The sequence below is a fragment of the Triturus cristatus genome, chromosome 6 (genome assembly GCF_964204655.1).
Source record: "Triturus cristatus chromosome 6, aTriCri1.1, whole genome shotgun sequence".
NCBI classification, from domain to species: Eukaryota; Metazoa; Chordata; class Amphibia; order Caudata; family Salamandridae; genus Triturus; species Triturus cristatus.
In genome coordinates, this window is record NC_140589.1 from 771,962,207 (window position 1) to 771,985,904 (window position 23,698).

The following is a 23,698-nucleotide window of genomic DNA, read 5'->3' on the forward strand; positions in this document are numbered from 1 at the left end:
AAACAAACTACTTCCGGTTTGCGGGGCTCAATCTTGAAAAAAGACTAAATACCAAGAGTATTCGCCCTCTTTACAATACATATCTCTCGTGCGATTTAATGTATACTGCCACAATTACGTGCTAATGCATCTCCTGCCACAAAAATGAAAAAATACATAAATTCGTGATGCATTGTGGGACATGTAGTATATCTTCTTTCCACATAAAAATAACCTTAAAATGAGTGAACATCTAATAATAAACATGTCCTTACCAATCAAAAACAGCATGTGACAGAAACAGCATGTCAAAAAAACTGTCATCAGAAAAAACCCTAGTTAATGATTATTCTACAGTATATTCCATGGTATTTCTTCATTTAAACCATGGATATGGCTCTTCATACGGAACACCCATCTCTGTTCCCTGTGCAAAAGAACTCTGTCCAGCGGTCCCATATTGATGTTATATTTAGGTTTATCAATGATGACCCATGTAAATCATCTTCAGTATGTAGCTTTTCTACGAAGTGTTTTGTCATACGAGTATTGGTTTTCTTACACCGAAAGGCACTTTGGTGCTCCACCATCCTATGTTTAACCTTTCTGGTAGTCATACCAATGTATACCAACGGGCACGGGCATGTGATCATATAAATGACCCCGCTCGTGTTACAATTGGTATGTGTATTTAGTGTCCATGGTGTGTGGAGACCTAAATCCAACTGCGGAACTTTTTTAGTAAACGGGCATACAGAGCATGAACCACATGGGAAGTGCCCTACCACCAGTGTTGCACCCCATAATGTCGATTGTCTCATCTCCTGTATGTCAATTTGAGGTCTCGTGTGTACCAGCAAATCTCGTAGATTGCTACTTCGTTTAAATGCAAACAAAGGTCTTTCCAACGACAAAGTCCCTGTGTTCAAAATATGCCAAGCTTTATTGACAGCCTTCTTGACATTGTCTGATAAATTACTGAAGGTGGTCACACAGACCATCCTTTTATTCTCAGGTCTTACATAGGACTCTAAGAGGGCCTCCCGATGATTATTACGTGCTCTCTTTTCAGCCCCATGTACCAATCTACTCGGATAGTTTCTGGACAATAATTCTTCACTTAAGTTCTGTGCATGTATTTTATACCTTGACACTTCCCTACAATTTCTCCGTAGTCTAAGAAACTGAACTATTGGGAGGTTATTCAGTAGTGCTCGTGGATGAAAACTATGGTAACTCAACAAAGAATTTCATGCCATAGGCTTCTGGTATAATTCTGTTTGAATCCTCCCATTTTTAGGGTACAGTCGTAAATCTAGGTATGCTATAGTGATGTTACTAGATTCACCAGTGAATTTTAAGTTCCTATCTTGTCTGTTCAACCAGTGGGAAAATAAATCTAGAGACTCCTGGTCACCTTCCCAGATGACCAGGATATCATCTATAATATCGTATCCACAATTTCAGGCGTTGTGCAAAGAGATTGCCAGTCTCAAAAATAACATTGGTTTCAAAACCATACATGTAAAGATTGGCCATACTAGGAGCACACGTACTGCCCATAGAATTGCCAGTCGTTTGCCAGTATAGCTCTCCTTCATAAGTGAACATTTTTTGCCAAACTAGCACACTGCATCACAAAAGAATTAGGAGTCTGTCCATCGCGAGGATGACTCTCTAACAGATGTTCAATAATTTCAAGAGTGTCATCCTGCGGAATGTTCGTATATAACGACTCCACATCATATGTAGCCATCAAAGCTATGGAAGGATCAAACGGTCCTGTGTCAAGAAGAGAGAGGGCATGTTTCGTGTCCTGTAAGTAGGACGGCATCTCTGCTACTATGGGACGGAGGAAGTGATCCAGTGCAACCCTGTGCAAGTCACCGTGTTACACCACTGTACAAAGTCAAAGGTGTTTAAAATACGTTTTCATAGAAATCTTATACAAATGTGGTGAAAATCCTCTCAGGCTATCTCAATTGACATTCACAACAATTTGTAAATACATTAACTAAATGTTTTCAGCACAACTAAGCAATACTCAAATAGTGCAGTTAGTGTGACTTTTTCTTCAGCCTCCATATGTAATAATTTCCTGTAAAAGTACATTCTATGTTTTTGGACTTGGCTGTCTCTGTAGGGTTGCCCCCAAAATGTTTGCCTTCACCCCTCCTGTTTTCTGACTTGCTTTTTGTTATCATTATGACTCTGTCACTTTACCACTTCTAACCAGTGCTTAAGTGATTGTTAATCTGAGATTGCCCCAAAAATGGACTGCTCATGACTTCACACATGATGAGATAGATGCCGTTGCAAAGGACATCGATGTCATCACTAGTATTATTATATATCACCTAACCATTAATATGATCAATTACATAGCTACAAATATAGCGCATTTTTCTATTTTGGATGTGTGTTATTATTTGATGTTGTGGTGTTCAATGCCGTTGATTAATGGTATAAATGTAGTGATTTTAAGAGCAGTCTATTTGGGGCTGAACTATCCTTTTCCCTAGAAGGACGCCTGTTATGGTTTGTTTAGCGACCAAAATTGAGGGGTCTCATCTGCACTGGTTCCTAGGCAGGATCTCAGCAACATTTGTGGCTTATTTCTGGCCTTGATCCAGGAGACGAAAAGGGTCCAGATATCTCCTTGTGGAAAAATAGCATTCAAATCAAATTAGTTGGGGGCAGAGAGTGGTGGCTTTCTCTTGAAACAAGCCTTGCAAAGCCAAGATGGCCTGATTTTGGGTTATATTTACAATGCACCTGCAGCACTTTTACGATACGGAAGCGCAGTGTGCTGGGCCATATTTACCAGGCCATGCAGAGCCTCTCTGCATGGCTTTTCATGGCTTTGTAAATATGGAGTAGGCAATGCCTTACTCTAGGTGGAAGGGGTGTTCTATGGGTGTTGCTGTGGGTGTTCCCATGTAACACCCATGGTTTTAGACACTGCGCCAGATTTACAGTATAGTGTCAATCTGGGGCAGCATCAAAACTAACACCTTCCCAAAGCAGGCCTTCTGCAGCACACACAAAACGAGGAAATCCCCTCGTCAAATATGGTGCATTCCTATCCTTTCTGCCGGGGCACAATCTTACGCTGAGTGCCAGCAGAGGCACCCTTGCAACTTGGTGCAAGTGTGTCTGTGTTGTTGGCATGGTTGCTTTGGTGCAGGAAGGGACACCTTCCAGCACAAAAATGTATCAAAGGAGGGGATTTCCTCGTTCTATGCGTGCTGCAGAATGCCTGCTTTGGGAAGGTGTTAGTTTTGACCATGGGTGTTGCGTCAGAACAACAAAACAGCAACACCCATAGAACGCCCCTTCCACGTAGAGTAAGGCATTGACTTACTCCATATTTACAAGGCCATGCAAAGCCATGCAGGGTGGCTTTACGTGGCCTTGTATATATGGACCGGCACACTGCGCCTCCGGAGCGTCACAAAAGTGATTTTCTTTTTTTCAGATTTTTGTTTAGAAATAATCAATATGCAATGATATTGTCGTATATTTCAGAATGATGTGAATTTCACTTAACCCAAGTTTTGCATATTTGATGTGGACAGTGTAGTGAAAACAATAGGTTGAATGAAACCAACGTGTCAAAGCATCAACTTTATCATTTGTTTAGACATTAAAGCAAGTCAGCTAAAAGGCGGCACAGCTATTCTGTCGGTGGCTCGTAACACCTACTTCATTCATGGATGACTATCATCCTATTGCCAAGCCGCTATTCAAGGGGTTTGTGAAAAGGGCGTTTGAATGCCTATGGATCGTGACAATCTTATGATATATACATTTATTCCTACAAGCAATGATCCGCAGGATGGCTAGGGTTCTCATGAAACTACAAGGGATCTGCACTTGCAATATTGCTTAACATGCATGTAACATAACTGCATGTCATCTGGTGTGATTGAGAGTGAAGCAGAATACATGTACCTGCAACTTGCCAGACAACTTTGCAGTTTAGGCTGGTTCTTAAGGCACAGGAAGCGTGGGTTGGTGAGCAAAATTCATGGTATGAAGTTAATTTGCAGAAAGCAATTTAATTTTCAATGTGGTATTTTGAAATAAATGGATGTTTAACTGAAACCTTGAACCTTCAAATGTGCAAATACAATTTTATTAAAAGGATGGTTTTCCAAGTATCTGTCCTTCTACTTAATTACAAACCCACTAGTGACCAAATGAAAAGCAGCAACACGCAAAGATCCTTTACAAAATATAAATGTCTTTTTTGGAGCTTTTATGCATTCCACCAGATTGTTTCTGAGCTCATTTATATGAGATAGATGTTTGGATACAGAAACATGACACTTTGCCTGACAGGGATATACAGACACGCTGCCAGCGTGTTGTAAATGAGTTTTTACACCATTGTTTCATCTACATTTCATTCATATAATTAATTTCACTAACTTGGAATGCATATAATTTCTTTACAGGTGATTCCGTTTTTGCTTCGTGAACGATGTCGTTTTCCACCCAGGATTGGGGTGAGTAATTCCATATTTGGCACTACAAATATTGCAAATATTAAATGCTAATATTTGGGAAGTATCCTTTGTCTTTCATTTCTTTTGTAGTGTAAAGTGCATCAGATTTCAATATATTTGAGCTTGTAAAGATATAGGTTATCTTACTATAGGAGGTTAAATAGAAACTGGTTGTTTTGCTTTCATATCAGAGATTTGAGTTGATAAGCTTTAATATGAACTGTGGCGTGCATTTGTTGTTGCTAGATGTGCGATTTGCTAGATTTGTGATTGGTTTAGTGAGTGAGGCATGCAAGAGGCATGCTTGAGACCGGAGTTTAGCCATCACCTCATAATATTGTCATGCATTTGATATTTTCAGTGATTTGGTGCTTTTACTTGCACTACAGCCAGAGCTGGGGACATGGGAACCAGGTTTGAATCTCGGCGTCAGGTCAACATCCTGTGATTCTGGGCGAATCACTTAGGGCTAAATTCACTTAAACTTTTGTGTAAGTTTACTCTTTTTAGGTATTCACAAACAAACGATTTAATAGTAACTTTATGACTGTGGAGACTCTACAGTCAGGTCAGAGAACTCTGCACATAAAAAGACAGGCCTGTCTGCTAGAGAGCCACTGTTCCAGATACACCAAACAGTACGTAACCATCAGCAGTCCACTAAGCAATCTTCTGAAACAAGTACACCCATTTTAGTGGACACAAGATTGTGAACAGGCATTCTAAGCCATCAGGAAGAGAGAATGCCATGCCACAAACATGCAGCACTTTGACCCCACACTATGTGCAGAGCTCACTGTTAGCACCAGTACAGATCCATTGTAGATCTGGCACTCGAAGGACACAGATGGATGTTGTTTTTATTCCATCACGACTGCATTATGGAACAGTTACCTGTCAACTGGCAATATGGGGTTGCCATGCACCTCAGGGCCTAGAGATTCCCTGAGATTCTCTTCCTACACTTTCATGCATGGCCTGCAACTGTAATGGTTCACATGTTAATTCTTCTGATCTGAGGGACATAGATAATCCCTTCGATAAAATACTTTAATTGTGTGCAAATGCAGCCCACCTATTCCCAAGGCATATAAATCTAGTGTAGCGGAATTACTACTATGGATTAACAAAAGCCCCCAGTTTCAAGAGAGCCACATGATCTGAATCTCCAGCTCAGGAGTCAGAAATTGCCTGTTTAGGGCAGGTTGCATGATAAGCTGTATATGTTCCCCCCTTATTATGAGCAGTGGACACTTCCTCTACCGCTGTGGCAGCAAAATATATTTTGAACTTTTCGAGCCTCGGCTTCTGCTTATGTGTTTAAAATATAATGAAGGGCTCAATAGCAGGGATGGACGCAATTTCTCCACTGCGCCCGGCTTCTGTTTATGTGTAATTTGTCTGTGTTCTACTAGTAGTTCAATCTGTGAATGGGTATGTTCCATGCCATGGTAGGTGGTGGCCCAGGCGTCATGCAGACCTCAGCAGTTGACTGGGCACTGGGAGCGTATCACCTACTTCCCCTCATGACTGTAACACTCTCCTCAAGCTTGCCATATCTTGACTGGATTGTGAGCAAAGTGTGTGCCTCTCCAGAACTTATAGTTTTCTACTTTACCTCCTCTTTTGGGTATCACATAAGGTAGAAGTGTACAGTTGGTGGCCTGCTTTGTGAAACGGACTAATTTCTGGGATGGACTGCAGTGGAAGGTACACACCTGGTGGAAGCACTGATGGTTAATCAATCTGTCCCAGGTTGGCAGCCACAGCAGTGTCACCAGGGCACCCTCTTGTGGTGAAGAGCCACTGCCCTGACACAATTTCTCCCCTGATACTGGAGCGCTACCACTACATTGGAGACAATGAAGGCTTTTGCTGGGGGCGCCATTCACCCACATATCCTAGAGCACTCAGACCCTCCTCAGTGTTGTGCACAAACAACCCCTATATTGGCAACAGAACTGGTAGTCCTGACCCAATGCAGCATGCCCTCTACTTCCAACAACACACCACTGTGTGCCATGTCTTTTGTCAGCTGACACACATAATTTTCAGACCCATATTGCATGTCACTTCTGGCAACATTTTTATGTAGCAAAGAAAGAAAATAACTTTCATCTACCTCATTTCCATAGGGATAGGATTAACAATTGATCCGGATGGAGCCCTTCTGTTGGAATAAGTTTTACAGGAGGAGTTTGATAGAGTGGAAAACTTTACAAAATAATAAATAATTGGCCATCCAAGATCAGTATTAAGGACTGATAAAGAAAGAGTATGTGCTAATGATGTATACACTGTCAAAACTGTGTAATTTCGATTCATATTTGAAAATATTTATTCCCAGCAAATAATACAATTGAATGTGGCTTGGATATGTGGATTGCTTCTCAAACAATCTGTGAGGAATTGATCTTTTTGCTAGAGTTAGTTCTGGTTTACCAACACTGCTCAGGGGTCGCTGACATCCAAAGTCCAGTGTATGTGCTCTGACCCCTAAAGAATATGTGCAATTGGCTGATATCTGATTGGCATATATAACTTACCTATAAGTCCCTAGTAACTGGTTCTCTGTGTAACCAAGATCTATAGGTTAAATGTCACTGCTGGACTGCAGCACTTAATGTGCCACCACAACAGTGACAAAGTGAAAACATGACTCTAGGCCTGCCACTACAGCCAAGCATGGCAGTTTTAAAATGGAAATTCAACCTGGCAAAATAAACCCTTTATCAGGCCTTAACTTTCCTTTTTAATAAATACAAGCCCTCCTTACGGTAGTCCATAGGGCAGGGAGAATGGTATTTAAAATGTTGGACTTGTGATCTAAAATTTAACATGTCCTGGCAGTGAAAAATCTGCAACATCTCCAAAGTTGTTTTTCAGTATGGCAACGCTCGCTCTCCTATGGAACAGCACTAGGTTAGATTATGACACCTTACGATGTTTAACTTTGATTTAGAAGTAACTAGACCCATTATTCAAAGGCTCAAATTAATAGGAATGTAAAATCCAATCTGATGGTGAAGTTAGAATGTAACTTTATGGAAAATGGCACATTTAGAAAGTTGGCATTTTCTCGCCTAATGCCTCTAATAGCCCTTTCTTAAATAATCCCTGTCACCTGAGAGCATTCTGGAAGGTATTAATTGCTCTTGGAAAAGGAAACACATGTGCCTTGGCCGGTAGGAGGTGTAACCTTCTGGCCAGATGGCCTGGAGGATGGGGCCATTGATTGCCCACACTTCAAAGAGACATCCCCTGTCACAGGCAGATGTAACCCACACCTAGGACTACCCTTTCCATTGTCTGAGAAGCTAGACTGGCACCAAGAAACAAAGAAACCTGTTCCAGAACTAATTTTCCATTGTCTGGAAAGTTCCTCATTTCCCTGGACACACCTCAGGGGTGAGCCCGCACCTCTGACCCAGTGAAGAAAGGTCCTAACATCTTGGGTTTGGACAGAGAGACAGTGCGGGAGATCGTTTAGTGCCAGTCCCAAGGAAATTATGTCAAATTGGGTAAGATTGCCCTTGGGAACCTTTTCCTTATTGATTACAGTGTCACTCACATCCACAAGCTAGTGTTAAGCATACAAGTGGTACTCCTGGCTACCATCTTCAGAACACTTCTGGACCTGTGGAAAACAGAAAAAGCACTGTACCTGCTGAACCAAAGAACTGGATCTCAGAAGAAGGGCTGAACCTGCAGTTTTACCTATGGAGAGAAACCATAAAGGCTGTACCTGCTCCCACTTTCACACACGAAAGGAGAGTGTACTCCAAGTGCTAGTTGGCTAGCCTCCTGTTAAACTTCAAGAACACAAAAGCTCCAAGGAGCCTGTAGCAAAGAAGAGCCCAGCTGACCAGTGATTTGCCCTGAACCCTGCTGGTGGCTTCTGGGAGACTGAATTCCATCTCACCGAGTGGTGACCAAAAGGTCCTGGACCATCGGGTGGTGTTAGAGTGTACTCTCTACCCCTCAAGATTGAAAATGTGGACACTTAAAATTTTGTTGAACTTTTTTGGACACTTAGACATTTTTGGGAACTTTTACATAAAAGAACCAGAGTCTACCACGGGAACTGCAGCCACCGACATTGCATCAACGGTCGGATTCAACTTGCTGGTTTGCCTCTCTGATAGCAGCTTGACTTCCAGAAGAGTTTCTACGTCTCAAAATGGATTATTTCACCAGAACCAATGCCAAGCAGCATCCCACTGTTGTTGAGCCCTCTGTCAAATCCGCCCAACAGCCCTTCACACCATGGAGACAATTCCTCCATAAAAAGACTATGTCGTAAGGTAAACTTTTCCCCTGTACAAACCTGGTCCCTGTATCCAACCTGCGCTCCATGGAGGTCGGCCTTAACTTTTGACTGTGATCCAGTCTAGCGATACTAGATACTGAGGTTGGAGCTTTGTGTTAGAAGACACTAAAATTCCTAAAAATCACATCTTTGTGTTAGAAAACTCTAAAATTCCTAAAAATCACCTCTCTAGTTCCTTGTTTATTAAAATGTATCCTATTTTGATATATTGGAGTGGGATTGTCATTGTGCTGTGTTTTCGACACATTAACTGTTTTGGTACTGTAAATGCTTTACACTTGTTTCCTTTGAGTTAAGCCTGACTGCTCTGTGGTGCCACTACCCAGGACTGACCTAAGGTTTAAAATAAAGTAACCTGACTGGACCTGATATGGAATAGTGACATTACTTGGTGATGTCTCACAACCACCTAAACTAATAATCCACATTCTCACACTATCCATCAATAAATCATAACAAATTAAATGAAAAGCGTAATCTGCTTATGTGCATTCCATTCCACATAAGGCAATTACAAGAATGCAAGTGACGTTATCATTACACACACACCTTATGTTTCTCATTTCAGACTCTGCAATCTTAGACGAGGGTCAGATAGGTACCTTTGAATACAAGGGCTTTAATTTCTTATCAGCATTAACTTCACCTGAACATCTAGCCTCGCTGAAAAACTTTGAAATTCGAGACGATGATGTATTTGCTGTGACATATCCTAAATCAGGTAAGGTTAGCATTGCTATCTAAGAATATTAAATTGTTGTGGTCATGTAATACTGAAATGTTCATGATACGATACGCAAAAGTCAAGTAAAAAATGCGGAAAATTAAAAATCGTAGTATAACGATGCACTTTGCAATGCTGAATATGTCATATATAACCTGTTTCATGCATTGAACTTTTTTGTTGTATTTGCAGAAGACCTCCTACAGTACTGTGTTTTTTTGGACCAAGACATTGTTGACAGAATTACAAATATTTAGGGGAGCATTTATCAAGAAATCAAGCAGAGCAGCACAGCAAGCCGCCTTGCTGTGCTGCATAAAAGGAAAAAGGGCAGGAATGTGCCGTATTTACAATTATATGGTGCACTCCTGTCTTTTACTTGTGCTGGCACACAATGTGCTGCATAGCACCAATGCAGGCACCCTTGCACCATACTGCAAGAGGGACTGCATTGTAAGCAAGATTGTTTTTGTACATGAAGGGACACCTTCCTGCACAAAAACAGTCCTCTGAGGAATTTTCCTCTTTCTATGTGTGCTGCAAAAAGGCGACACAGCTCATTGATAAATATGCCTCATAGTTTAAATAATTAAACAACTCATTTAGTTTCATTGCATTTGCGAAGTGTTCCCTTTATTTCATTTTTATAATTCAATAAAGGCTTTCACCATTGCTGTTTTCTATTTACAAATGAACCATTGGAGCGGCAGTCATTCAAAAAATGTATACTTTATTTAAACCGTATGTAGGTAATGTGTTTCAGCAGCCTGCAGACGCCCCTATATGTCAGAAGATTGGCCCATGCTCAATTATAAGTGCCACCCTCATTTTTGTGAGGTTTGATGTTTGTTTTCTGGATTGATTGCATGTTCAAATAGCGATAGTTCCCTACTTTGCCTTTTTTCCCTGGGTGAATTCTATCTTACGTTATTGATGTAGGTCCCACAACCAGCCTCTAGAATGGCCTGGCAAGGCTTTTAGCAGTCCGAAGGTAGCTTTCCAAATGTTTCCTAGATTTCTGTTGCAGACTGGAGTCTGATTCGGCTTGTGAAGATGTGCTATCAGTGTAGTGATTAGGAACAATATGTACAAAAGCATTTTTGTGAATGGGGCCAGGGCCGTCCTAGGTAACGAAACCGGCCCTGGAAAAGAGCTTTGCCAGCCCTGTGTGTGGGGGGTGTCTTAGCGGAAAGATTTGTGCCACTTTTGTTGCTGGGGGCCGATATTGCCACCTCTGTAACAAAAACGGCTCCCATGGGTCTAAAACTGGCCCACACCCTGGTGGCCCACCGGGGAAATGTCCAGTGCCCACCACGGCCAGTCTACCCTGAATGGTGCCGTTCAGACCGCAAAAATGTTTTACATATGTACAGAGCACAAATAGCAATTTGGTAACATGTTACAGAATTGCAATTTATGATTAGTGATTTGGTATTTGGAAAGGGTGTGTTTAGGGCGTCCCTTCCAGATACCAAATTGAAGTATTATGTATGAATGTGTCGCAACCGAATTACGTTCGCAAAACATTATTTTTTTACTGACACCTTAAAGGGTGGTGGTGATCATTCTCAACTGGGAAGGGTTTCCCACTGAACCGCTTCCCCTTTGTGAATGTTGAGATAAATATTTCCAAGGGACTACTGCCTACTCTTTAAAAATGAAACGTAAACGTTTCATTTTATTTTTTGTAACGCATCCCATTTTCCTTTCAGAGAAAAGGCCTACATTAAAAATAAAATTAAAAGGTTGCTTTATTGAAAAGCAATCGCAGACATGGTGGGCTGCTAACCCCACCAGGACACCCACCCTGTGATGACTGCAATTCTTAGTAGGTAGCAAATTGCGACCCACCTCATTAATATTCACCAGGTAGGCCAATTTGCATCCCAAAAGGACTTGCAATTTTAGACTTGTACATTTTCATCCATTAGGAATTGCGTAATTAGGAAATCGCAATCCCTAAATTCTGTACATATGGCCCTAGGTATTTTCTTGCTGGTTGAATATGCCAGCTACCATGAGTTGTGTGTGAATGTTCTTGGTGTTTGATGGCCGATGCATCTTCTAGAATGATAGGCATACAAATTGCCGAGTATATATATATATATATATATATATATATATATATATATATATATATATTCACTGAAAAAACATAGGTTTCAGGGACGTTATAGTTAGTTGGATATTTGACTCATATAAAACCAGAGAAATTTGCCTGTTATAGTTAGTTGAGCGAACTATAACCTGCGCTCCTGCAATGCACTGCTGATGATGTCACATATTACATCACTCATGACATAGTCAGTGACATCACTCATGACATCACTGATGACATCTCAAAAGACAACACTGATGACATCATGCAGTGAATGTGTGTTTCTGTAAAGTTTAAATATTTTTCATATATATCTATGCCAAGGTCTTTTCAAGAATAAGTCGATGTAAAAGTGCCTTAATACATTATTTAGTAGATGCATGATTGACTCTGATTGAATGTATGTTACTGAATGCATGGATTAGTGACTAAACTGTGTGAATGTCTTTCTTAGTCTCTCACTTGCTGTGTAAGCAGGTGCATGGCTTGGTGAGTAGCTACATCAGTGTGTATATGTGTTTTTCATTGATTGTATGAGTATCTGTATGGGGGTCTGACTGTCTATGTAAGTGTGTGGGTGGTGTCTGTGCATACATGGCCGATTCACTGGTTCTATAGATTCTAAAGTGCATCTCAGAAGGGCTGTATAGATAGCTGACTGTGTGCACAGGTGTGTTCATTAGTGAATTGATGTCTCAGTTGTATATATGTGAGTAACTATGTATGTTTTTACACACAATATGTGAGTGTTGGGGTGTATAATTGACTACTTGAAAGACAGTGATTGCAAGAGTGTCTACATACACGAATGTGTACATGTATTAGTGATTGTATAAGAGAGTAAGTATGTGATAGTATCTATATAAATAAGGAAAGTGATGTGTGTATAAATAAGGCAGGTGTTGTGTATATATCTGCATAGGTGAGTCCATGGGTGTATGATTGATTTTTGGCATGACTGAATAGATGTGTGAGTAACTCTAGGGATCAGTAGCACTGTGTAAATGTATATATACGTGTATGAGTGGATATTATGCTGATGTAATGATGAGTGACACCATGTATGAGTAACTGTATCAGTGATCATCTAGCTCACAATATATAGATAGGAATCAGTGGATGGATATCTAGTATCTGGTATTGGTGTGTCGATGCTTTTCAAAACGATAGTCTGTATTTTAGAGTGCGTCTATCAAAGATTATATTAGTGTGAAGAGGTGTGTCAGACTGCCACCTGGATGATGTCATCAGTGATGTAATTTGAGATGTCGTGAGTGATGTCACTGACCATGTCATGAGTGATGTAATATGTGACGTCATCAGCAGTGCATTGCAGGCGCGCAAGTTATAGTTAGCTCAACTAACTATACCAGGCGAATTTCTCTGGTTTTATATGAGTCAAATGTCCAACTAACTATAACGTCCCTGAAACCAATGGTTTTTCAGTGAATTTCTAAGGTTTTTTAAATGTTAATTTCATATTTTAATATTTATAAAAACCTATATTTTTTAAATTGTTTTTTAATATTTTGCAACTCTATCATCCTTTTTTAAAACTTTACAAATTATGTAATCTTTTATATCTTCCCCACAAAATATGTATATCTTTTTTTTAACGAAAACTACAGTCCCGTACCGGTAGTCTACCAAGCTCGATCAACATGCGAATCCTATCCACCACATTTAATGATGCACATTTCGTATCCGACGGGTTTGTGGCACCGCGTCCCGCGTAACAACATGTACATATGAGGTTGCGCCAGCTGCTACTTTGGTATGCGACGGGTTCGCACTACCAAGCCGCGCGTTACGTCATGTACGTATAGGGTCGCACCCGCTGCGTGTTGCGTATGCGACGAGTGCACGCTGCCACGTCCTGTGCTACGTCATAGACGTACGATGTCGCGCCGCATTCGCCATTCCCTCATTTTTTTTGTCTCAAAACTGTATCTAAAAAACTTTAAAGTGTATATGAGAGCAAACAATAATTAAAAATATTTTAAACAGTTATACATTTCTAACTCTAATAAACTTAAATTATAATAAATATATTTTCTCAAAATCACATTGGGTGCGGTCTCATTGCGCACTGGCTGCGCGATTGCCATTTAACCATAAAAAAAAGCATTTCATTAGTTCATAACATTTTCCATTGTAACAGTTCGAAAACGCCACCCATTTTTGTCAATATCTGTACTGCATTTAATGAGACACACCTCTTCTGCTTAGAGAGCTTTGTTCAAAACCTTTTGCAATATACACATATCTTACACTACACACAACATGCAACCATCATTTTCATCAATATTCATGCTCTGTAAAGTAGCCATCCATCTATGAAACCCATACACCTAAAAGTTACATTACCAATATTTTCTCCAATACCACAGGTAACATGGTTGCATACGCTGTCCACAACACAACGTAATATAGTACGGCTCAGAGACAGTATCATGCATAGATAATGAACACACAGACACAGATAGATAGTGGAAGTGGATACGGGCATGTACACTCGACTCCTTTTTATTACCAAGGTGACATATCCAGTGACGTCTGTGCTGTATGTGTGTGCGGTAAGTGTAAACCTTCAGACAATGGTTGCTGCTAGTATCACCTACAACAGTAATCATTGGATCACACACAGAGATTCAATATTAAAAGAATCAATAATTTATGCTGCAGTAAGGTAGGGACAGTAGATGTGAAATAATACAGAAATAATTCCATCGTAAAAGAACAACAACTTGTGGTATACTGACACACAATCAATAGATCTGAAATAATACACAAAGAGATTATATCATAAACGTTCCATCAGTTCTAGTGCACTCACATAACCACATCAAAAGCATTCAGCATGTGCACAGCCACCGATAATGCGTGCTGTAAACAGGCCGTACTAGGAGCAATATCTGTTGCCATCAACACTGCATCATCAGCAATACCGACTCAATCTGAATTATGAACACTGCTGTCTGCAGTGTAGGCCATAGAGAGCGGTCACAAAGGACCCACAGATATGCAAAGTGACTTCACCTACCCAGTTTGTCGTCAGCAAAGCAACAAAAAAGAGTGTGCAAAGCCTGCAATGATACATTTGCATGGTGCAGACAGTACTCACTGGAGCAATGTCTTTTCCTACAGGACTACCTCATCTACAAAAGCGAATCAATCTCAATTGTGAACACTGCTGTCTGCAGTGTAGGCCAGAGTGAGCAGTCACAAGGGCCCACAGCCACATGGCATTCACTTGAGCTCTACAGTTTGCAATACACAAACTAAAAAACAATGAGTGCAGAGCCTGCAATGATGCATATGAGTGGTGCAGACAGAGCGCACTGCAGCAATATCTTTTCCTACAGGACTGCATCATCTACAATACCGACTCAATGTCAAATGTGGACACAGAAGTCTGCAGTATAGGCCAGAGAGAGCATTCTGCAAGGGCCCACAGCCACGTGGCATTGACTTGACCTCCACAGTTTGCAATACACGAAGCTAAAAAAAAGTGTGCATAGCCTACAATGATGCCTATGAGTGCTGCAGACAGAGCACACTGGAGCAATGTCTTTTCCTACAGAACTACCTAATCTCCAATAGCGACTCCATCTGAATTATGAACACTGCTGTCTGCAGTGTAGGCCAGAGAGAGTAGTCAGCAAGAGCCCACAGCCACCTGGCATTCACTTGAGCTCTACAATTTGCAATACACGAAGAAAAAAAATGTGTGCAGATCCTGCAATGATGCATATCAGTGGTGCAGACGGATCGCACTGGAGCAATGTCTTTTCCTACAGGACTGCATCATCTATATTACCGACTCAATATCAAATGTGGACACTGAAGTCTGCAGTATAGACCAGAGCGAGCGTTCAGCAAGGGCCCACAGTCACGTAGCATTGACTTGAGCTCTACGGTTTGCAATACACGAAGCAAAAAAAACATGTGTAAAGCCCGCGATGATACATATGAGTAGTGAAGACAGAGCACACTGGAGCAATGTCTTTTCCTACAGGACTGCATCATCTACAATAGCAACTCGATCTGAATTGTGAACACTACTGTCTGCATTGTTAATTAAAAGCAGTACTCACACACACAACCATCAATACTTTTTCTCACTCCCTCTTTACAAAATAAAACAACATAAATTACAGAGAACTCTACAATGAATAAATCAAAACAATTCGAATTGGGATTCCATCTCTCCACAGTCTACACTATTCACTATTCCTTTGGACTTCCAAGATAAATTTGGTCATTTTACTAAACCTATAACTGATATAAAAAAACTTCTTGAAGCAAGTATGCTAAAACAATATTGTGTATGTTTCAATAGACGTTCTAATTACTTAACTACTGGATTCTGTAATTAAAAAATCACCAAGCAATCTAAATTGTGAACCCTGCGAACTGCAGTCTACACCAAATCCAGTGGTCATTCACAACTCACAGCCACATACCGTTGGATTCGGAAGCACGGAGTTGGTTGCACCTTATCAGAGGGGGTACACATAAATCATCACAGACTTTAACTTATGACATCCTCAATCATAGACTCAAGACCCCATTTCACTGTTTGCACCTGCTGTACCACAGTATACTCCACCGACTACTGTCAACCAAGCCCAATAATCATGTGCTTGATTGGGAAACAAGGAGACCCTACCCACAAGGAGCCTGGGTATTATGTGTTGTAAGGAAACAATAGCTCGTGTGGATTAATATTTATCAATACAGTATGTATTCTATAATAATAATCAGAAAAAGGGGTTAGGAGAGATGTCAGAAGAAAAGGCAAAGCCATACACATTAGGTCTTTTTGTGAAGAATGTTTTTCTTTTATATTACGAGAATATTTACATAGGAAGTGGACATAAATACACAATACAGATTGACATTAAACATACAAATTACAAATTACAAATTAGTGTCCCAATGAAAAAAACCTAAACAGACAAATAACATAAAATGCGACATACAAACAAGGTTTCCATTTTTCTTTACAAAGGCAATCACAAACAATTAATAATTCAAATTAGCAACACTTAAACATTCTAAGTGTTGATTTAGTGATTTGCCTATCACGTCAACGGCGTTTCGACCCTATTCCAATTTAAAGGGTCTCGTCAGGACTGTCTAATATAGGGACACCTAAAGAGGGGGATAAGGAAAATATTTGTCAAAAAGGAGATCAATTGTCTCAAAGAAAAGGATTGTTGGAGGAATATAGGTAATAAGCCTATCTACCTTATCATCAGGGACAGACTTGCGTATTTTCTTGATATTAAGTAATGGATAATGGTTGTGACAATAATGGTTTTTCTCGTTCTCACGCAGCACCCGGCTGGGTACCTGTGAGTATTTTATCTTTTCACCTTGAGCACGGTGTCACTGTACACTTAAACGCTAGACCTGTCCCGGATGATAAGGTAGATAGGCTTATTACCTATATTCCTCCAACAATCCTTTTCTTTGAGACAATTGATCTCCTTTTTGACAAATATTTTCCTTATCCCCCTCTTTAGGTGTCCCTATATTAGACAGTCCTGACGAGACCCTTTAAATTGGAATAGGGTCGAAACGCCGTTGACATGATAGGCAAATCACTAAATCAACACTTAGAATGTTTAAGTGTTGCTAATTTGAATTATTAATTGTTTGTGATTGCCTTTGTAAAGAAAAATGGAAACCTTGTTTGTATGTCGCATTTTATGTTATTTGTCTGTTTAGGTTTTTTTCATTGGGACACTAATTTGTAATTTGTAATTTGTATGTTTAATGTCAATCTGTATTGTGTATTTATGTCCACTTCCTATGTAAATATTCTCGTAATATAAAAGAAAAACATTCTTCACAAAAAGACCTAATGTGTATGGCTTTGCCTTTTCTTCTGACATCTCTCCTAACCCCTTTTTCTGATTATTATTATAGAATACATACTGTATTGATAAATATTAATCCACACGAGCAATAATCATGTGCAGCAGTTAGCTATGGAATCACAGACTGTGATGCACCTCAACACACGAACTTCTGAAAAAAGCAAGCAGCAGGTAATATCGGACATCATCCATTGTGGGATCAAGACACCGTTCCACAGTTGGGACCTAAAGTTGGATGAACCTGATCGAAGAGAGTACCTTCATCTCCACTCTCAAATGCAGTTCTGATATCATCTATTGTGGAGTCAACACACCGTTCTACTTTTGGAACCTAGAGTTGGTTGCAGTTGGTGGAAAGGAATATCTCCATCTCCACTCTCAGATACAGTTCTAACATCATCCATTGTGGGATCAACACACCATTCCACTGTTGGGACCTAAAGTTGCTTGCACCTCATCGGAGGGGGTACACAGAAATCATCACAAACTGTAACTTCTAACATCCTCAATCATATAATTAAGACCCCCTTTCACTGTTTGGACCTGCTCTACCGTGGTGGTGTATTCCAGCAATACTAGTCAACTAAGCCCAATACCCATGTGCAGCACTTAACTACAGAAGCACAGAATTGATGCACTTCAACAGACGGAGTTCTGTGAAAAACCAGCAACAGGTAATATCGGACATCGTCTATTGTGTGATCAAGACACCATTCCACTGTTGGTACCTAGAGTTGGTTGTGCCTCATCAGAAGATATACACAAAAATCATCACACACTTTAACTTCTGACATCCTCAATCATAGAATTAAGACCTCGTTTCACTGTTCGAACATGCTGTACCACTGTGTACTCCAGCATCTGCAATAAACCATGCCTAATATTCATGTGCAGCAGTTAACTACAGAAGCACAGAGTCTAATCCACCTCAACGGAAGGAATTCTGTAAAAATTAAGCAGAATGTAATATCGGACATCTTCCATTGTGGAATCAAGACAACGTTCCACTGTTACAACCTAGAGTTGGTTCCACCTGGTCAAAGGGAGTACCTTCATCTCCACTCTCAGATGCAGTTCTAACATCATGCATTATGGCATCAAGACACCGTTCCACTGTTGGGACCCAGAGTTGGTTGCAGCTGGTCAAAGGGAATACCTCCATCTCCACTCACGGATGCAGTTCTAACATCGTCCATTGTGGAATCAAAACACCATTCCACTGTTCGGACCTAGAGTTGGTTGCACCTGATCGGAGGGGGTACACCGAAATCATCACAGACTTTGACTTCTGACATCCTCAGTCATAGAATCAAGACCCTGTTTCATTGTTCGGATCTGCTGTACCACGCTATAGTCCAGCAACTACAGTCAACAAAGCCCAATAATCCTGTACAACAGTTAGCGACGGAAGCACAGAGTGTGATGCACCTCAACGGAGGGAGTTCTGTGAAAAGCAAGAAGCAGGTATTATCTTACATCATCCATTATGGGATCAAAACACCGTTCCACTGTTGGGACCCAGAGTTGGTTGCAGCTGGTTGAAGGGAGTACCTTCATCTCAACTCTCAGATACAGTTCTAACATCGTCCACTATGGTATCAAAACACCGTTCCACTGGCGGTACTTGTCGGACTACTGTGTTACTATTATACAGAGCACTCCACGCTCCTGGGCCTCAGGCTGGGCTCTGTGTGCCTGTGTTGCGGTAGCCAGCGTTAATCTCGGAGCCTTCCGAGCTCGCAGACCTCGGCCCAGGACCTTCCGCCGGCACGTGGTCGGCCCTCTTTCACATACAGTGGTGTCGAAAGGTGAACTGTGGGGCATACATGCGTCACAGCGGCCATGACGGTTTCTGAGTACCAGCAGGCTGAGAGCATCATTCACGCACCCACCTTCGCTCACAGTGTCAGCCTCGTGGCGGTGTAAGCTGCGCAGACCTGGCAGATACGTTTGCCAATCTGGAAGAGAACCACACCCAAAGAAACATGCCTTTTATTCATACCCCTACGCTAGCCTTGCGTACGGCGAGCCAGCCCACTTCCCTAAATATTTGGGGGGGGAGGAGGCACATACGCGCTACCATTCCAGAATCTTCCCTACTGACTGTACTATCATGGTTGCGTCCACTGTCCACTTCACTCTCAATAGACCATCAGTGTATGTTGACATGTACATGTCTGTGCTCTGCATACTCAAGTCTGTCTGGCACATCCCCTCAAGACTTTGCATTGTATACTTTTATAATCGAGAATTACTTGCCACCTTCGCACATACTTTGCTCTCATCTCTCCCCGCATTCTGCATAGTGAGGCAGAGGTGCCATGCCATGTTTAGTTTGTATACATGGCTAGCCACGGTTCACACAGTATGTAGTGTCATTGAGTCTGCTACGTGCACATGTTGTTTGTCATGTTGAATGTCATTATATACGGTAGCGTGTTTATTCACGAGCAGTGGCTTATTCCATTTACATATCGCTGTCTTAAAGAGCATACAAACGTTTTTCTCACAGGTGAATAGTGCGACCACAATGGCAGGCATTCATTACTATACAAGAATGTCCAACTACATAGCGCTTCTAAGCTTACAGCCACCAATCTTGTGTCCTTTCTTAAAAGGACGCCAACTCCCACAATAACACCAACATTCACACAGTTTTCTAACAACAGTTATCTGCTTCTCAATAACATACACTCCTACGGAATATGGGCTAGCATACCAAATGTCCTTACTGTTTCAAACACAGTAACTTCCTGTGGCAATATCTATTCCCACCCACACAAACTAACTCCCAAACTTCAACTTGGCCTTCAATTCCTAGTTTGAAAACACATTTCAAGAAACAAGCCAAACTAAAAGCACCTTTGTTCAGAACAGATGTCTCCCTCACTTCTGCAAAAGAAATTTATCGACTGCAGATACCACGAACTTCAAATAAAATACACTCCCTTTTAAATTCGAACCGCCAATTACACTTTGTGAATTGTTACACAATTTTCAACACAGGTCACACTCAAGGTCTGGCACACTTTTTTAACACAGTCTCCTACAGCCTTCTAACACACTTTCAAACTGTTCTTCTTTTAATACCAGACTACATTCAGACATTCTTTCGATCATCTCTAGAATAACAGGAACAGTGCCCATAATTCTCACCCTCTTTGCGGCCATCCTACTACTAATTCTACTTCTAGAAATGGCTACTCTCTCTATGGTAACAACTATGTCCGACAGAATACGCCTCTACGCCAAGCTACATCAATACTGTAAAAAAACGGAAAAACTTTTGGGCTGCCTGCCTCTACTAATTATCGGAGCTAGCTACAACATAACATTTATCTACACTTATGCAATAGGCGTACAACCATTGTTTGATTGCAAAACTTGCCCATTCGACTGGCGAATGGATGTATGCCTTGCCAACATCTCAACAATCGCTCCAGATATCCAGCATGTAATGGAGTATCTTGAAAACCATGAACGTTATTGTTTCTGGCAGCGGAGCAATGGCGAATGCAATGCAAAAAGGAATCGCAGCACAATGGGATTTCTGCACAGCCACGAAAGATCTCCTGCAACGTGCAACCTTTCACAACATCGCAGATTGCCTGCCCATTCAAATTACCGCTCCAACATTCGAGGAAAATTACTGTCCCTTCGAATTGGATCGCTCCGCTCTTCTCACACGATGGCAACAATAGCCTTTCCGAACATTACGCATCTGAAGCAGCTGAAGAACGTCTGGACTGGATTCTCCCAAGACTTGTAAGAAACTCACATTATTCTTGAATGGATTTTTTTCCCATCTTTTTTGACTTTTTCCTTTAAATTTTTTATAATACACTTCAATCCTACTACTTTGATATAATAACTTTCTAAGTATACTCAGACATTTGAACTCTATCCTCATTATTCCCCCTTACGTCTCCAGTCTAACCAGGAATCGGTGATGTATCGCCTATGCAAATACGCATTTTACTTCCAAAATTAACCTAAACCCAACACCCATTTAGAAACCACGTCTATTCTTTGTGCACACACCCCTCTGCATGCCTGTTATTCACAAAGCCCTTTCACACAATTTTACTCAAAGTCAGCCTCTGCTCAGAACCTCACGATAAAAATGTAAAAAGGCGACTTTGTTTAGGAACTGGTTGGCACAGTGTGGTAATCGTAAACTACCTTTATTTTCATTATACAATGTATTTATTCATGTCTAATAGCTATTCTGTAGGTCACATAAAACTGTAACATATAATGTGCAATTCACTGATGCAGGAGCTTTGATTTGACTACAGCAGAAGCAATTGGAGTTTGTCTAAGCTCGATGCCTTAGCTCTCTACACAAGAATGTTTTTTTGAAACAGCTGAAGACAATAATGTACGGTTTGACTACAAAGGTACCGAATGTGCTTCTCAGAAGAGAAATGTTTGTATTCATCCTCAAAGTTCCAATGTGGGTAGAACTAGTACCAATTCTGACATGCACCACATTGAATCTACTGTACAACAGATTGCTAACTATTCTACTGTTGTTAATTTTCTGTTACAAAAAAGCACTGCCAAGGTAAATAAAAAGTTTGATGACTACATTTTGCAATTTCTTTTTTATTTATTTCTTTTCTTAAACGATACATGTGGTAATCGTATCCTACCTTTATTTTCTTTATAGAATGTAGAGTCATTCAAGTGTAATAGCTATTGTTTATTTCACATGCAACTGTAACATGTAATATAGAATTCACCGATGCCAGAGCTTACGTTTGAATACAGCAGAAGTGGTTCAACTTTGCATCAGCTGGATACCCCAGCTCTTGCACCAGTGGGTCCAATTATGGCACTGAAATAAAGACACTTTCTATATCATTTTCAAACTCCATCCCTTTATTACACACAACCACTTTCTTAGACACAACTCATTTTACCATTTTCCTTCTCTGGCATTGCAACATTCTGCATTATATTCTTCACGATTATTCCTTTATTCCTGCTTCCTAAAACACTACATTTGACTCTTCAGACCAATAGGGATGAGTAGTTCGTTTCACACTCCCTGTATAGAATAAACGCACACTAACACTATTTACACAGGTATGCTTCAGCAGCCAGTATCCTACAGCGCCCACAGCACATCACTTCACAGAAATAAACTCACGACTTACACTCACAGTTTCATCCCAGAGTCTTCATACCAATACCACTAAGTACTTTGCTTCTCACTCCCGCTATACTCTAAACGCATACTAAAACCACCTACACAGATATGCTACAGCGCCCACTATGCTACAGCACCCAGAGCACATCACTTTACAGCACTCAGCTCACAGTTTAGACGCATGGTTTCATCCCAGAGTGTACCAGCACCTCACCTCAGCACCATCTCACAGTGGGCAAAACAGCACTTTTACACCAGTAGGGATAAATAATTCACTTCACACTCCCTCTATAGCACACCCTACTCACCCTACAAACCTCACAGCGCTCCTACCCTCCTCTTTCCCACTTTTTTCTCCCTTTTCTCCCCTTATTCGCTTCAACGGAATCACAAAATGGCAGCCCACACTTCCTAGTTCCAACCGCTCGCAGCCAATCACCAACAAGCTCGTGTTCGTAACGCCTCAACCAATCAGATGGCAGAATTCCCAAATATTGATATCTGTAAATTTCGATACTTCTCAAAAACTACTGAACGAATTTACACCAAATAAACAAAGGCGTGCTTTCTAGACCAAGACCCTTCTCCCTTCCAAATTTGGGGTAATTCCGTTCACCCATTCGACCTGTAGCCTTGTCTAAAGTTTCCTATGGATTTAACATGGAGAAAACATGTTTTGGGACCCCCCTTTTTTCTCGGCCCCCCCTTGATGAATCACCCCTTTCAACATTCAACATAGGAGTTGATATGAACAAAGAATTAGTTTGGAAAATTTCATGAAGATTCATCAAACAACGCCAAAGTTATAAGCAAAACAGAAAATGCTCTTCCTATGGAAACTTGGTCCTAAATATAACTACCTACTGGCGACTGCCAGTAGGTAATATATATATATATATATACATATATATATATATATATATATATATATATATATATATATATATATATATATATATATATATACATTACCTACTGGCGGTCGCCAGTAGGTAGTTATAGTTAGGACCCCT

The 23,698-nt window shown here is 40.7% G+C and overlaps 1 protein-coding gene across 3 annotated transcripts in view; it reads left to right on the plus strand.

Annotated features, from left to right (window-relative positions):
- Window positions 1–23,698, plus strand: part of LOC146817849 (amine sulfotransferase-like) — a 148,785-nt gene that overhangs the window by 34,095 nt on the left and 90,992 nt on the right. For 2 of the 3 annotated variants that reach the window (XM_085611317.1, XM_085611316.1), the window contains exons 2-3: window positions 4,440–4,490; window positions 9,389–9,541. In XM_085611317.1, coding sequence (XP_085467443.1) covers window positions 4,466–4,490; window positions 9,389–9,541 — 178 coding nt within the window. In that variant the 5' untranslated portion in view covers window positions 4,440–4,465. The remainder of the gene's footprint in view (window positions 1–4,439; window positions 4,491–9,388; window positions 9,542–23,698) is intronic. The other variant, XM_085611318.1, reaches the window with a different exon arrangement.